Source organism: Coenobita brevimanus, chromosome 89, assembly GCF_032717465.1.
Source record: "Coenobita brevimanus isolate Jiangsu-jjx chromosome 89, ASM3271746v2, whole genome shotgun sequence".
Taxonomy (NCBI): Eukaryota; Metazoa; Arthropoda; class Malacostraca; order Decapoda; family Coenobitidae; genus Coenobita; species Coenobita brevimanus.
The window spans coordinates 12,958,545-12,974,833 of NC_137042.1; the positions used below are offsets into that span (position 1 = coordinate 12,958,545).

General features: G+C 44.2%; 1 protein-coding gene across 1 annotated transcript in view; it reads left to right on the forward strand.

Moving 5' to 3' along the window:
* LOC145411375 (uncharacterized) overlaps positions 1 to 16,289 on the forward strand; it is a 102,316-nt gene that overhangs the window by 26,019 nt on the left and 60,008 nt on the right. Inside the window, exon 8 of the mRNA XM_080281406.1 lies at positions 1,460 to 1,585. Within this exon, the coding sequence (XP_080137532.1) occupies positions 1,460 to 1,585 (126 nt within the window). The remainder of the gene's footprint in view (positions 1 to 1,459; positions 1,586 to 16,289) is intronic.

Sequence of the window (16,289 nt, forward strand, 5' to 3'; positions counted from 1 at the left end):
ATCCATACTGGCTTTGTTATTGTGGTTAACAATATCTGATTAGATAGAGTCACTGTGCAAAGCTGGGGCAGTATTTTACCTGTACTATTATTTCAGTTTTGATCCCACTAGTAGTTTGAGGTGAAGCAGTCCTGTATCATATAGATTGAAGTAAAAGGTTTTCAGAAGAAAATACATGGTACTTCTTGGAAGTTTTTTTTTTTTTTTTTTTTTCCACCAGGAAAGTGATATTGAGCTGCATACAGCACCAGAGATTGATTGTTTAGAGAGAAGACTCACAGAGTACTCTGTTAGTGAATGGAAAGAGACTGGAAGTGGAAGAATTGAAATGTATAGATGCAGCAATAAAAAGCTGATGTAAATGTGTGAAAGAACTAGAGAGGAGAATGGCTCAAGGAAATAAGCATAGTTATAGGCATGGGTTTGAGACTTTCAAATGGTACTAGACTTAAAAATGGCATTAATATAAAAAAATCAAAAGCAATAACAATAGAAGTGAGATTGGTACTGGGCCAATAAATGTGTGTTGGCTGTATACAAGTAGGTTGAATAGGATACCAAATGCAGCTACAGTATTTATCATAAATGTGGTTTAACCCTTTCACTTTGGGTGTTTTTGGGCGGCTGGATGTCCCACACATGGGGGTTTTGAGATATACTGTATAAAGGTAATTGTTTTGTTAAACTGTTCCACACCAAAAAGTAGGCTGTAATTTCTTGAGTAAAATGATGTCCAACATAATGTAAAAAAAATAATAATTACCTGTGTAGTGATCTATCAAGACCTGTGGTGTTGGAGTTCCTCCACTGCCAGATGTATGCCATTTGGTATAATGATAAACTCAAACCTGTTTTTTTTTTTTTTTTTTTTTTTTTTTTTTTTTTTAGCACATTCATTTTCACTCTAGCTTTCACCTGACAACATCATCAGAGTCATCAGACATCGCTTCCATCAGATCCAAGTAAGCTGCCGTGGCAGCAAAACATCTGTTACCACATGCCTCGTCATACTTCTTTTACATGACGAAAATAATAGACCATAAAATGGTCCCCCCGCGGTGACAACTTCTCAGTCTAGCTACCTTCTGATACTGAACCACATTTGGGCTCCCAGTACTGGTGCGCAAATATAAAAAGTTTAGAACACATATACATGCCACCCGATGTCTACAGTCATTGCCATGGTGGCACGTCGACGTGCCACCCAATGTGAAAGGGTTAAAGAAGTCTGTTGATCAGAAGATATAAGAGTGTGCTTAGATGGAATGGCCACATAGACAGAAGAGATGTAAGTAGGATGGTCAAAAGGGCATATGTGAGCATAGATCAAGAAGAAGGTGGATGATAAATGTGAGTTAGTACCATATGTAAATAAGCTTTTTTTTTTTTTTTTTTTTTCCCTTCTTGAAAGACCTCGGCCATGCTTGCAATTGTAATTCACTCTCCACCCCCCCCACAGGACACAGCCAGTGTGTCATCATTACCGTCCCCTGCTCTGACCCTCTCAACAGTGGATGCCATCAGCATCGGTCAGTGCCTGGACCTGCGGCAGGCTGTCCGTGGAGACTACCTTGTTAAGCCTCAGGTGTGCAGTGCAATTGTATTAAATATGCCTTTGTTCATTGTAGATTTAAGAATCTGCCCTTTTTTAATCCAATGTCTCGTATTTTTCTGCAGGTTTGGTACAGTAGTAATTCATGGAAGGTCTGAAGGTCATTACTACTAGTAAATAAAGATTTCTGCCTTGTAGCCAGAATAATAGAGTATTGACAAGCCAGATGGTTTCCTGTCCACCAGGAAACCATTGACTATGCTGGGTCGTAACCATATAACCAAATTATGGCACCAGGTGGTCTGTGGGTAGTAAGTCGCTCCAGTCAGATTGAGGTGGTGAAGATTTATATCTAAGGGATGGTTGGGATTTATTGGTCACTTAATGCCACTTAAATTTCAGGACCAATTTGCCTAGCCTTGGGCACCTACAGTACACTCCTCATGGGGTAACATAGGATTAGACGATGATGATGATGATGCTGTATGTATCTTCAACAAGGAGGTTATGTTTTACCCCACGTTGCTTTGTCTGTTTGTCTGTTAGCAAGATTACTCAAAAAGTCATGAATGGATTTTGATGAAATTTTGTGAAAGGGTAAGCCATTGGTCAGGGAAAATATTATTAAAGCTTAGGCCAGATCCAGAGTATCCTGCACAATATTTCCAAAAGTTCTTAATGAATTTCAATGAAATTTTGTGGAAAGGTGGGTCATGGACCAAGAAAGCATCAATTAAATTTTTGAGCAGATCCATAGCTGGGATTGCTCAAAAAGGTATGAATGGATTTTAATTAAATTTTGTGGAAGGGTGGGCCATAGGTTAAGGAAAAAATTATCACATTTTGGGGCAGATCCGGATTATCCCACACGATATCTCCAAAAGTTCTCAATGAGAGTTTGTGGAAAGATAAGTCATGGACTGAGAAAGAATTTATTAAATTTGTGGAGTGGATCCGGATCCTTTTTAATGGCAGTGGGATTGAGCCTGTTCAGGCTTATATTGAAGGGGTGGTTGAGGTTTATTGCTCACGTAATGCCACTTAGGGATGAGAGAGTCTGGTCATTCTCATCTTAAATGTCAGGATGAACTTGCCGGCCCCTGGCTTCTATGCTCCTCATGGGGCAACACAGGATTTGATGATGGATGGATGGCATTGGCAGAGGTATGTACTCTCTGAGTGCTTTCTGGTTTATGTGTTGTTTTTGTTGAGAATTCCATTTGCATTATTTAACTGTCTAGTGATCCAGCAAAACTGAGTGGCACCTGTATGATTGCCAGGTACAGAAATGTCACTGGCTGTGCAGTCTGTATAACAGTTCTTTGAGAGTTATCAGTTATGATATTGAGAATTTACCCTAAGTGTTTTTATATGTGTATTTGATGTATGGAGTTGATATTTTTATCTTTTAAGTCAGGTATTGTTATATGGCAGCAATGACCTCTGACATTTTGCCGCCAGGATCAGACAAAGGCAGTCTTTTTTTTTTTTTTTTTTTTTTTTTTTTTTTTTAATAGGAAAAAATGGTCTACGAAAGTTCTCTTTGCACCTGTGAAATTGATTTGATAGTTTTTCCCGGTTTACAGAAAGAGTTGTTTGTAAAAAAATTTGCAATATTGAAGAACCTAGCTCCATTTGTAATAAGGAGTGCCTGTGTTGTAATTAGTCAATCAGTCAGTTATCACATGTGATGCCAGCACAAAGAGCATGCCAGTGCTGTGGATGCCAGCAGTGAGGAACTAGTATGGCTTAATTCAGGGGACACCACTATACTGTGTTCCACTAACTGGTCTAAAATTGTTTTGTCTCCATCTTGAATGCCCACTTGTAACAGTACATTAACACTATGATGCTAACCATGAGGAAGTGCCATGGAAAGCAAGAAATACCAATGTATTATCATATTTTTCCATATAGTTACATAAAATAGCCCACAAAAGGATGAAAATATGGGCTAAGTTTATAGTCAGGCGTTGATACTTTACATAATTGTTGGCGGCCAGTTTATATATACAGGTGGTCCCCTACATACGATCGGGTTACATTCCGAGAAACTGATTGTAAGTAGAATTTTTCATAAACTGGAACTACATTTAATACACCTTGTCATGAATTCACGAGATTGTGTTGTTGTGGAAATTCTTGACGTTATATTATTACTGTATTGTGGGAAATCATAAACAGTAGTGAAACTCCATAGAACTTCGCTCAGTCAGTTAACCGCTTGCGTTTGCACTCAGATTTGAAACAGTTTTTATCAAAACATCCATCATTGTATCATGAGTGACTGTCCTTATGTAGAGACAGGAGTGTTTCACTGAGTGATATTTTTTGTGTATTTATCGTCCCTCCGCCTTGCCTCTGTAGCCGTTAAGCTAGGCAACGCCAGTTTCCGGTCATCATGTATTACATTGTGCCGGGCATGAAAAACTTAGTCAGTTAGTGCCCAGCCACCATGAATGATGGACATCGAGAGCAGTGTAAGGAAGCAGCATTACCGGAGGTTACCCTCATGCCAGTGGTGTGTCTCAGTGGCATGACTGCCTAGTTCTTCCCTGCAGCTCTACATCTTCAGTATCTCTTCACCGAGTTATGATAGACAGGAAGTAGACGTCACATGTGTATTGCAGTGGCCACTGGGAAGCGGTCACCTAGTCTCTTCACGGCTGTGTCTCTGTTTTCTTCACTGTCCAGTATTTTCTTTCTGTGTTTTTCTAGACTTAGGAGTATTAGCTAGTTTGTCTGATTTGAGTGAATGACTAGTGATTTAAGCTATCTCATAATGTAAGAATTGATTTTGTTTAATTAATAAATTTACTGTTCTTTTCTTTGAGCTCGATTAAATGTAATAATCATGTTTGATTTCTCCATGTTGTTCCTATTTAATTTGCTTACTCCCAGTTTGCACAAACTTTCCTTGATATTAATCACGACAGGTAGTTAAGCCAGTTCTTTCATTTTAAATTATAAATCCGTCCGCACCAGCCTGGAGTTAGCAGCAGCAAGAATCTGTCTTCATTAGTTTAATTGATATTGATTGGGGTAAGAACACTTTCTCAGAGGCCAGCAATGTCAACAGTTCAGCATTCATGAATGATTAGTCGCTGCTGTGTACTGTTGAGAAAGTTTATGAAATTCTCGTCTTTAGAGCAGAGTGAGAGAATAGTTCTGGACAAATGTGGAAGCGTGCATGGAAAAGTCATTGAGAGAGTGTTTTGATTGGAGATATGACTGGAAAAGTAGGGAATATAAAGGTGGATGGAGCAGTTGGTGAGTGGGGTGAGCCTGCAGAGATGGATAAGAATAGCAGTGCTTTAGTGGACATTTGTGCCGGGAGGGGGTTGGTGATAGCCAATACCCTCATCAGGCACAAAATGATGCATAGGTATATGTTGCGAGTGATGGGAAGGGTGGGTGGTGAACTGAATGAACGGATGGCAATGATTGATTATGTGTGTGTGGATGAGAGGTTGAGAATGTGTGTAATGGATGTAAGAGCATTTAGAGGTTGGGGGAGTGGACTTTCTGAACACCACTTGGTGGTGGTCAAATTCAAGGTCCAAAGGAAATGGAGAAATAGAAGAAGGGAAGGACAGGAGGAAGTAGTTCATGCAAGGAGAGTGGAAGGGTTGCAAGAGGATGGAAAAAAGACAGAATGTAAGAGGGAAGTGGAGGAGCGATTGGGTAAATATGGATTGGAACAGATGGGGGATGTGGAAGGTGTGTGCAAGATATTCACAGAAGAAATCTGTGCAGCATGTGAGGTGGTGTGTGGGGTGAAGAGATGACAAAAGGGGGTGCAGGGAACAGCATGGTAGAATGAAGAGGTGAGAGAGGCTGTGGCACAGAAGAACAAAGCATATAATGAGTGGATGAGAAACGGGGGTGTGGAAAAAGTTGAGAGACAGAAGAGTGAGTTATATGTAGAGAGGAAGAGAGAGGTGAAAAGGTTAGTAAGAGAGAGTAAGAAGAAAGTGGATGAGGAATTTGGAAAGAATTTGAGTGTAAAGTGGAGGGAATGTAAGAAAATGTTCTGGAAAGAGGTAAAGAGAGTTAGACAGGATGCCAGAGAAGTTAGTAGGGGAGTGAAAGATAAAAATGGTAGATTACTAGTAGAGAAGGGAGAAAAAGTGAGCAGATGGAGAGAACACTTTAAAGAATTGTTGAACATAGAGAAAGAAAGTAATACAAGTGTAATGCCCCAGTCACGCTGCAAGTACGACTTGTCACAAACCTGATAATCGTGAAACCAGTCCCTGACCACGGAGGTCTCCGAGCAGTTGTGCCACTGATCGGCTACTGGTGGTCGTCCAGTGTCCGTCCAGCATCCGTCCAGTGGGCGGCCGAACGGCGACCATGGCCAGGTACACACAGGTCAAGACACCGACGGGTGACCAGCCGGTCATCGGTAGGCCACCGACAAATGGCGGCTGGTCCGTGCCCTGTTGCAGTTTAGACTGCGACCTCTAGGCCGCCACTAAACCGACACCGGCTGCAGATTGGCCAGCGGCTGGTCTCGGTCCAGCCCACCACCTGTCGCTCGACCAATCGCTGGCTGGACGGCGGCCAGACTTCAACCACCACCCTGGACAGGAGGCTTGTGGACGGCGGCCGCCGTAGTCCAGTCGTTGCCTTGACGGAGTGCGGACGGCCACTGCACAGAGCGGGCGGCGACCGGCCTCTGTCTGGATGGCAACCACTGCTTAACCCCTAAAACGCGGTTCGTCGCTTTTGCGACGGTCGGCCCAAAGGGCAAGACGGCGGGTCGTCGCGTTTGTGATTTGAGTTAATTTTGAATAACCGCGGGCAAGCAGGCTCAAGCTGGTATTGTCTCTCAGTCCCGCCACCCGTGAGCTACTTTTAGCACACTTGACCTTTGTACTACTGACCTCGGTTGTTGCCAAGTCTCATTTTTTTTACCCACGGACGCACCGATGCGCGGCCCTCCCTCGTCGTGCGATATGGCAACGCGCGGATGGCTGATACGTGTCAATCTGCGCCGTCATCTCGCAAGCACTTTTTGCTATTGGGAAACGCTTGTTTCCCCAGTTGTCACACTGTCATTTTTTCGCGCGGTTTGCCCCAGATTAGCGTCAGTCCACGCAAATCTGCCACGGTGACACCATGTCAGGCTCTAGCTCTTCTAGTTCCGTGCCTTCTAGCCCTCCGAAAAAGGGTTTTGTTACCTCTACGCCCTTCAAAACTTTACAAGTGACTACCAAGGGGCTAAGTGACTCGGCCATAGCATCTGAACTGTTGAAAGCCTCTATGGACTACGGCAGTGACGTGGGTGTTTTGTCTAGCCTGGCTGAATCAGAGACACAATCAAGTGCTGATTCAGCCCCTGAAGTGATGATTTCTGTGCCCGAGGAAACTGTGACTGTGCCCAGCACCTCTACAGGGAAGGCCCCGGTGAAAAGGGGCCTCGAATATGGAAAGGGAGAGAAAAGGAAGAGGAGCGGAGACAGCAGTGCACCGCCATTGTCCACTACGCCACGCCACACCACCGCAAGCCCGCCACGTTCTCCCAGCCCTCTTCTCTCGTCCTCCTCGTCTGCTGTCCTGTCTCCTGAGTCATCGGAGTCTCCATCACCACCGAGAAAGGGAAGTAGACGAGCAATGTTACGTATGAGAGGTTATCGTAGGCCTAGTGTTCGTGTGAGTAAAGTTAAGTCCCCTAGGCTAACTCCCACTAGGCAACTCAGGAGTCACGCCACCGCGGGTGACCTTGACCCAAGCGATAATCTCCCTCCAACCACCACCACCACCACCACAACACCAACACGGCCTGGGATAACCTCTCCCTTACCTACTATTGCCCAGCCTGCCTCACCCACTCCCACACGACCTGCCTCACCCCCCGCCGCCCCAAGCACCTCCCAGCCTAGGCAGGGAACTTTAGATGCTTTTGTGTGGTCAGAGGGATCAGATTTTGTGCCTGAAGATCTGCCCTTTGACGAAAGTGAGTGTGGACTTCAGGCTGACTTCCCTGTGGACGACGATGGTGAATGTGTTGACTACCTGTTGGCCTTCCTTGACGACGAGGTTATGGAGCACATCTGTACCGAGACCAACAGGTACGAGGGGCAATGTCCGCCAATTCGCGAAGAAGAAGGTGAGGCTGCGATGCCATCCCCGTCGCGGATGGCATCATGGGTGCCTTTGACGATCCGCGAGCTTTTTGTATTTATTGCCTTGATGTTGCTTATGCCGCACAACTGGAAGCATAAGTTGGAAGAGTACTGGGGTTCCGACGAGCTGTGCCCAACACCAATATTCAATAAATACATGAGCCGCGATCGTTTTAGGCAGCTGATGACTTATCTTCACTTCGCGAATAATGATGAGCCTTCCCAAACTGACCCATTATGGAAAGTGAGGGGAATCCTGAACATGATCAAAGATAAGTTTACGAGGTTCTTGCGCCCTTTCAAGAAAGTCGTGATTGACGAGTCTTTGGTATTGTTCAGGGGCCGTCTTCGGTTCGTCCAGTACATTCCAAGCAAACGCCACCGCTTTGGAATCAAGTTTTTCGTGCTGTGCGACTGCAAGACGGGGTTCATCCTTGACTTCGTCATCTACACCGCCAGCAATGTCGACTTGGATAAGACTGATCCCCTTGGATTCTCTGGTTCTGTGGTGAAAGTGCTTTTGGAAAAGTACTTTGGCGAGAATCATGTCCTGTATACGGACAATTATTATACAGCTCCAAAACTCGCCAAGTACCTTTCTGAACACGGCGTCGGCTCCTGTGGCACTGTCAGAAGTAACAGGGCACATTACCCTGCCTTCCCAGAGGCTGAAAAGTCAAAGCGGGGAGACGTGCACCTGAAGAAATCTGACAAGATGCTTGCGATCAGGTGGCATGATAAGAGAGTCGTGAACATGCTCACCACAGTACACAAGGGTGAAATGCTGGCAACAGGGAAGGTCGACAGAAGGACTGGCGAGCCTGTGATGAAGCCTGATGCTGTAATTGACTATAACGTCAATATGCGGCTGGTGGACAAGTCGGATATGATGATTGGAGAGATTGACTGTCTGAGGAAAAATCGTCGTTGGTACAGGAAGGTGTTCTTGCACTTGATTGACATGTGCATGTTGAACGCCTTCATCCTGTATAAAATCAAGAACAGGAAGCCAGCCAACTACTCTCTCAGAAGATTCTCCAAGACTTGTGTCTACCAGCTGCTTCAGCGTTATGGCCAGGTGCTTTCAACAGGTCCAAAACTCCACCCTCACACACCTCCAGACCGCCTACAGTGTATGGCCTACCTTCAGCGACACCGCCTGGAGCCACTGCCAGCCACTGCAAAGAGGGGAAAGCACTGAGGAGGTGTCATGTGTGCAGCCACACTACCAGGCAGGAAAGAACTTTTAGGCGCACCTCCTTGCAGTGCAAAGAGTGCAAAGTTCCCCTCTGTGCTTTCCCGTGTTTTTCGACTACCACAGCCTAAGTAGATTTTGAAAATAAGGGTAAAAATATTGGGAAAAATACTGAGAGTGACAGTGATAATATTGTTTAGTTTTCTTTTACGTGCTGACAGTGACAGCCTGATGAGTGTAAATTAGTGTATGTACTTGTAAAAGCACTGACAGTTACAGTGTTTTTTGTTGTAAATAATTGTACATAGTAATCATATAAGTATTGTGAGTGACAGTCACTCCAGTGTAAAAAGATAAAAGCATATTTTCCTATTCTGTGTTCTGAAAGTAAAAGTTTTTTGTGTATAAAATATTATTTTTATAACACTGGACAGTGACACTGATGAATAAGGCAAAAAAAAAAAAAAAAAAGATACAGTGAAAGTGAGCGATAGAAATGAAGTGCGAGTGGCCGACAGGAGCGAGAATAAAGTGCCTGCCGTAAGGCTGAATAAACTCGCGCCGCGGTGGTCTTCCTCATTCCCAGTCCACAATACTGGCAGTGACATTGATTTTTATTACCGTAATAGTGACAGGCAAACGTTTGCGAAGTCCTATGATGGAAAAAAAGGAGTATACGTGTTTTTTGCCGAGAAAAGGCAAATGTGACAATATTGACGGGAAGATCGCCACCGCGCTGCATGTCAGCCGTGCGCTCCGTCCATTTTAGCCTTATTTTCATTTCTTATTTACAAATACGGATTCCAAACAACCTGTACGTTGTTGTATAAAGTGTACTGTGACAGATTGAGGCTGTGGTAGAAAGAAAACCGGGTTTCTGGAGGTGTGAGAGTGAAGACTTTGTTACCCAACTTTGCAAGTCTTGACAAGTCCTTGGGTAGTCAACGAAGGCTCAACATGTGGCTCAGGAGATAGCTGAATGTAAGTAATATATGCCATAAAAATTTTAATGCTCTAGGGTTAATCTATGATTTTTGGCTAATATTTTTCCACAGGTACTCAGACCCCGCTACAACCCCGCCACAGGGGGGGGGGATCGCGCGTACACAGCCTCGTTTTAGGGGTTAAAAATCAGGTGTCGCCGACCAGTCACAGTCCATAAGCCGGCCAGATGCAGTCCAGCCGCCCACTGGGCGGCTTCCGTGCCACGACATCAGTGGTCATGGAGAGGTTTTTCATGCAGCATGAAAAACCTTGTGAAAATTTTTTGGTCGCCATGGTGGCCTGCGGCTAGACCGAGGCATATGAAGACCAGTCGTAAACGTCACCAAAACCACCCACGACTTGCAGGTCGTGGGTGGTTTGGGATAAGTCGTACCTGCAGTGTGACTGGGGCCTAAGTGGCTGGGGAATGGCTGGGAGACGGAGGGATGTGAGACGAGAGGAAGAAATCAATAGGATGGAAGTAGTGGAAGCAATGAAGAAAGTTAAAATGGGGAAAGCCCCAGGAATTGATGGAGTGTGTTGTGAAATGCTGAAGTATGGGGGGGAGGTGGTAGTAGTAGAATTGATGTGAAAGATGTGCAGATTGGCTTGGGAGGAAAGTAGAGTCCCGGAGGATTGGAAGTCAGGTATATTTATTCCCCTGTACAAAAGAGAGTGGGGGAAATGAAGTACAGTATGTGGTAATCATAGGAGCATTTGTCTTGTTAGTGTAATAGGAAAAGTATATGGTAGGATACTTATTGACAGAGTTAGGGAAATAACAGAGGAATTAGTTGGAGAAGAACAGGGTGGTTTTAGGAAGGGAAGGGAGTCTGTAGATCAGATATTCATTCTTAGATCTTTAGTGGAATAGTTTCTAGATAAGGGAAAGAAATTGTATGCAACCTTCATGGATTTGGAGAAAGCATATGACAAGGTGGATAGACAAGGATTGTGGAAAGTGTTAAGAACATATGGAGTAGATGGGTTGTTGTTGAATGCCATGAAGAGTATGTATGAGGATGCTAAGTCTGCGGTGCGTGTGGATAGTGAATTGAGTGCATTCTTCTATTTGAAGGTTGGATTGAAACGAGGATGTGTCATGTCTCCATGGTTGTTCAGTCTGTATATGGATGGGGTTATAAAAGAGATACACGGTAGGGCAGTGGATGTTGGAGCGGATAGTGAGAAAGGGCAGTGTTTGGAAATTCCCTGTACTGTTGTTTGCAGATGATACTGTGTTTTTAAGTGAAGACAAAGGGGAGCCGCAAGGCTTGGTGGATGAGTTTGGGAGAGTGTGTAAGAAACGTAATCTAAAGGTGAATGTCGGGAAAAGTAAAGTGATGGTCTTTGAGAGAGGTGAAGTCAGTGAATGTACAGTGAGGTTGGATGAGGAGGAAATGGATAATGTGAGTGCAATTAAGTACAGTACTTGGGTAGTGTGATGAGTAAGGATGGAAGTTTGGAGGGTGATATGCTTGAAAGGGTACAACAAGGAAGCAAGGTTGCTGGTTCCTTGAAAGCAGTAATAAGAAACAGGGAAGTGAGCATGGAAGTGAAAAAATTACTACATGACAGTATTGTGACACCATCTCTAACGTATGGAAGTGAAGCTCGGAGGGACAGAAGTCAAGAGAGAGAGCAGTGGAAATGAGTTATTTGAGAGGAGCCTGTGGTGTCACATGGAGAGACAGACTGACAAATGAGGAATGAAGGAGCATTGTGGTGTGGATGTGGATGTGATAGATAGCGTTAGGAGAAACACATTGAGATGGTTTGGCCATGTGGAGAGGATGGAGAGTGAGAGACTGACAGGGAGAGTGTACAGTGCCCGTCAGAAGTATCAAGCGCCTATGGCAGGGCGCGCAATACTTTTGGCGAAAAAAGAATCACCCGTTTTTGGTACTAAAAATTGAGCCAGATGTTTGGGGCGCTAGCATGATGTCACGGGAGCTTGAGGCCTTACTGTGCGCGGGTTGGTTCCCGCCTCAGTTGCCTACGGGCTGCTTGAGAGGGAGAGGAACTCTGCCACGTCTCCCTTTCTTATTGCGCCATTTTTTACCTAATGTCCTGTAGTAACTATTGAGTGAAATCATATCCCAGATCATTGCTCTAAAGGAGGCAGGCCACCCCACGAAGAAAATTAGTGAATTGGTTGGTGTGGCTCGATCGACTGTGCGTAGGTGGTGCGCCGTTTTCGAGTGGAAAATAGTGGTGACGTTTCCACAAAGAAACCGCGGTCTGGTAGGCCCAGGAAAACTTCCCCAAGGTCTGTTAATGTTTTAAAACGTGCAGTGGAGTCTAATCCTCGTGTGAGTGCAAGGAAGATAAAGGAGAGCAACCCAGAAGTGTTTGGTGAGGTTTCTGTGCGCACAGTGTCTCGAGAGTCCATGAACTTGGTTACACAAGTCACAGGCCTGTGAGAAAGTCTCTTCTTACACGTTACCAGCGACTTCGTAGGCTTGCCTTTGCTAACAACCTTAACTGGGGTGAGGAGCAATGATTGTCAGTGTTGTAGTCTGATGAGGCAACGTTTAGTGTTACCTGTAATCGAGGAGCACGGGTGTACCGGCGCAAAGGTAGTGACCCGCTTGACCCCTGTTACGTGGAAAGCACAGTTAAACACCCTGATTCACACATGGTATGGGCTTGTGTCTCTGGTAAAGGTGTGGGGAGGCTTGTTGTGCTTCCCAAGAACTGCAGAGTGAATCAGGACGTTTAGCTGGAGCTTCTTTGTGATCATTTACCTGAGTCCTTCGAGCTCACAGTTGCACGAGTGTTTCAGCAAGACGGTGCACCTGCTCATAAAGCCAAATCAGTCACCAATTTTCTTCGTGACTGTGAGGTATCATTCATGAAAGACTGGCCAGGCAATAGCCCAGACCTCAACCCGATAGAAAACCTCGGGTACCTCGTAAAGAAGAATCTCAAGGGAAGGACGTAAGCTCTCTGCCTAAGCTGGAAGCAGCCATTTGTGACTCCTAGGTCAAAATACCTCTCCAGCACCTCAGGAACCTCGCCCTCTCACTTCCAAGACGTCTCAGGTCCGTGAAGAAGCGTAAAGGATACCCTATGAAGTACTAAAGTAAGTAAAATGCATTATTTATATGTTTTTTCAATGTTGAAAGGTTTGTTTCGTATGAGGGACGCAGGGCGCTCGATACTTCTGACGAGCACTGTATGTGAGTGAGTTGGAGTGTGGGAGAGGGAGGGGGAGGCTAAGGATGAGATGGAGGGATGGAGTGGAAAGGTATATGAGAGAGGGGGGTGTGAGCTGGGAACAGGGTAGTGAAATGGCGTTGGACAGGGCAACATGGAGGCAGTTTGTTTGTGACCACCCCGTATGGGATTAAGGCGTCTGTCAATAATATATAGATAGATAGTCTTTAGAGAATCGGTGAAGTAAACCGGCATAAAGTGAAAACTTACCACTTTATTTATAAGTCATTAGCCCTCGTGTCAGTGACAGTCTGTGGTTATATATTGGCCATTCATTCCATTAAATTGGTTATTTACCCCAGTATCCTAAACCCTTCATGACAACTGACGACTTATTAGCAATTTATTTATATTTCACTTCCCCCTTGACACACGTAACCAACCGAACATCATAGCCTAGCCAACCCCACCTTAAATGTGCTTAAAACACTTACACTAGCCTACAGTTAGGCAAAATCATTAACACAAAGCCTATTTTATAATATAATGGCGGGGGACAGGGTGCCATGGAAACGATTTATTTGTGGCCACCTCTTATGGAATTAAGGTGTCTGGAAATACATATATATAAATTGTATATACTGTATATATATATATACAGTACCTTCGCGTCCAACACGCGTTTGTCCAGCACGATTCGCGTCCAGCACGGAGAGCAAAAAATTAGTACAATTTAATATGATTTAAGTACTGTAAAACGGGTGCGTAAGCATAACACTGACGGAGCTCCGAGAAGTGGGCGACATCCGCAGAGTTCACCTCTAGCACGATCACCCCTGGTCCAACACGGTCATACTGGACGTTCCCGTGACGCTGACAACCAATCAAAACTTCCGATCAAGTAGCCTCCCCCGCCCGCTATCGTGACGAGATCGTGATGTCGCCCAATGAAAAACGCTTCTGCTCTCACATGATGTTTTGTTTAAATTTCTCCTGCCACAGCGCCACTCAGTTGTATAATTCCCATTGGACGGTGCTTTTTTCTCGCTGCATTTTCTGCCCTTGCTACTGCATTTTACCCTGCTCACGATGCCTAGAAAACCTTCCGAGAACCCCAAGAAGTGGTAGCACCTTCCTCAGGCCACCAAGCTAGAATTCATCGAGAGGCAGAAGAAAGGGGAGAGGAATTTCAAAGGATTTATTAGGGAGGTTGAGGAGGAGCAGCAGCCATTACCAGCTAGTGACGCCAGCAGCCATCCTCCAGTGACCCAGTAGGACTACCTACAGTCTCAGATATCACCTTCCATTCCCAGCAAGCCCACCAGCATTATCCTAAAAGGTTAGTTATCATTCATAGTACAGTATCATTTATTATAATTACAGTAGTACCAATATATGTATAGGTATATGGTAGGTATTTAGGGTGACTTTTCCTAGGGTTGCTGACATAATTCATTTTTCCCCATAAGCTCTGTTGTTTGTCCAACACGTTTTTGGTCCAACACGGGACCCATGCATGACAATATTACCGTGTTGGATACGAGGGTACTGTATATATATATATATATATATATATATATATATATATATACACACAGTATATCCATCCATCCATCCATCATCCAATCCTACATTGCCCCATGAGGAGCGTAGGAGCCCGGGATAAGCAGTTGGTCCCGACATTTAAGATGAGAGTGACCAGCCTCACTCATCTCTGAGTGGCATCACATGAGCAGTCAACCCCAACCACCCCTTGGATATAAACCATCACCGGCTCAATTCGATTGGAGCGCATTAATTACTCACTAAACCACCAGGCGCCAAAATTTGGTTATATGGTTACCGCCCAGCATAGTAAATGGTTTCCTGTACACCAGGAAACCATTTGGCTTGTCACTCAGTGCGGAGTCACCCACAGGCAGAAGGAAGAGGAAAGAATGAAGTTAAGAAAGACAGAAGAGGAAGTGTAAAGTTACCCGTAGGCAGAAGGACAAGAAAAGAATGAAGTAAAGGAAGACGGAAGAGAATGGAAGGAATGGAGAGAGGAGAGGAAAGGGCAGACACCTGACAGCAGCACTACATTGAGTGAGTGGATGGTGAGCACCCCCACCTACCACAAACGTATATATATATATATATATATATATATATATATATATGTATGTATACTGTATATATACATACAGTAGCCCCTCAATTATCTAATGTAATAGAGCCAAAGGCACATCCGGGTAGTGCCAGTGTCCAGATAATGAACAATATTCCCTTACTATACCCATAGTCTACCTATACCCAACCTCCTACCTGTACCTAACCTGTTTGTTCAGTATCTCTGCACATTTTGGTAGTGTTCTCCAGTATTGTGGCATATTTAGACATCAAAACACACATAAAAATATGAAAATTAATGCAAAACACCAAGAAAACACTCCAAAAAACAGAAAAAAAACTACTTACATGTACAGTACCCTCCTAGCCTTGGCAGTGTTTTCTGGTCATGCTTGCATATTTAAACATCAGAACACATATGAATACCCAAAATAATGCTAAACACCAAGAAAACCATGCAGAAAAAAAAAGTAAAAAAATATCTATACGTACAGTACCCCTCCAAATGTTGGCGGTGTTTTCCGGTCATTCCGCCATATTGAGACATCAAAACACACACAGGAATATCCAGATTAATGCTTAACACCAAGAAAACAATGCATAATGAACAAAAATCCTTAAAAGAACTGAAAACGGTTGGAAAATCAGTTGTCTTTCTAGGACACGAGTGACAGTTGCTCCTGAGGCACAAAGAAAAAAAAAAAAAAAAGTCCACAGCCAAATATGCCACCGGAAATTGGTTATATTGGTATAAATGGCATGCCATCATCTTTGCTGGTGTTTATACTCTAAGTTAATTAAAACACAGAAAGCTGATGAGTTAAATAACAAAACTGCAGTGAGAATAAATGTTGTTCAAGAGTAGAACTTACCTTCATATAAGTTCTCACCATCCTAGTGCAAAATTTTTAAGAGCCAAGCATATGTCTAGATGTAGAATTTCATGAGCTTTCTCATGGTGTTTTTGGAATTTTGATACGACCAGTAGTATTCAAATACATCACCAAAAACTTTAAAAACTCAAGGGTCATTGCTTTCAGTGCAAAGGAGGGGAGGGACTGAGAGAATGAGGGCGAAGCCAAGAGGCAGGCCCAGCAAGGTGAGGAGCATAGGAGAGTATGGAGGAGGGACAGGATGGGGGGGTGAAAGCGAGGCTGTG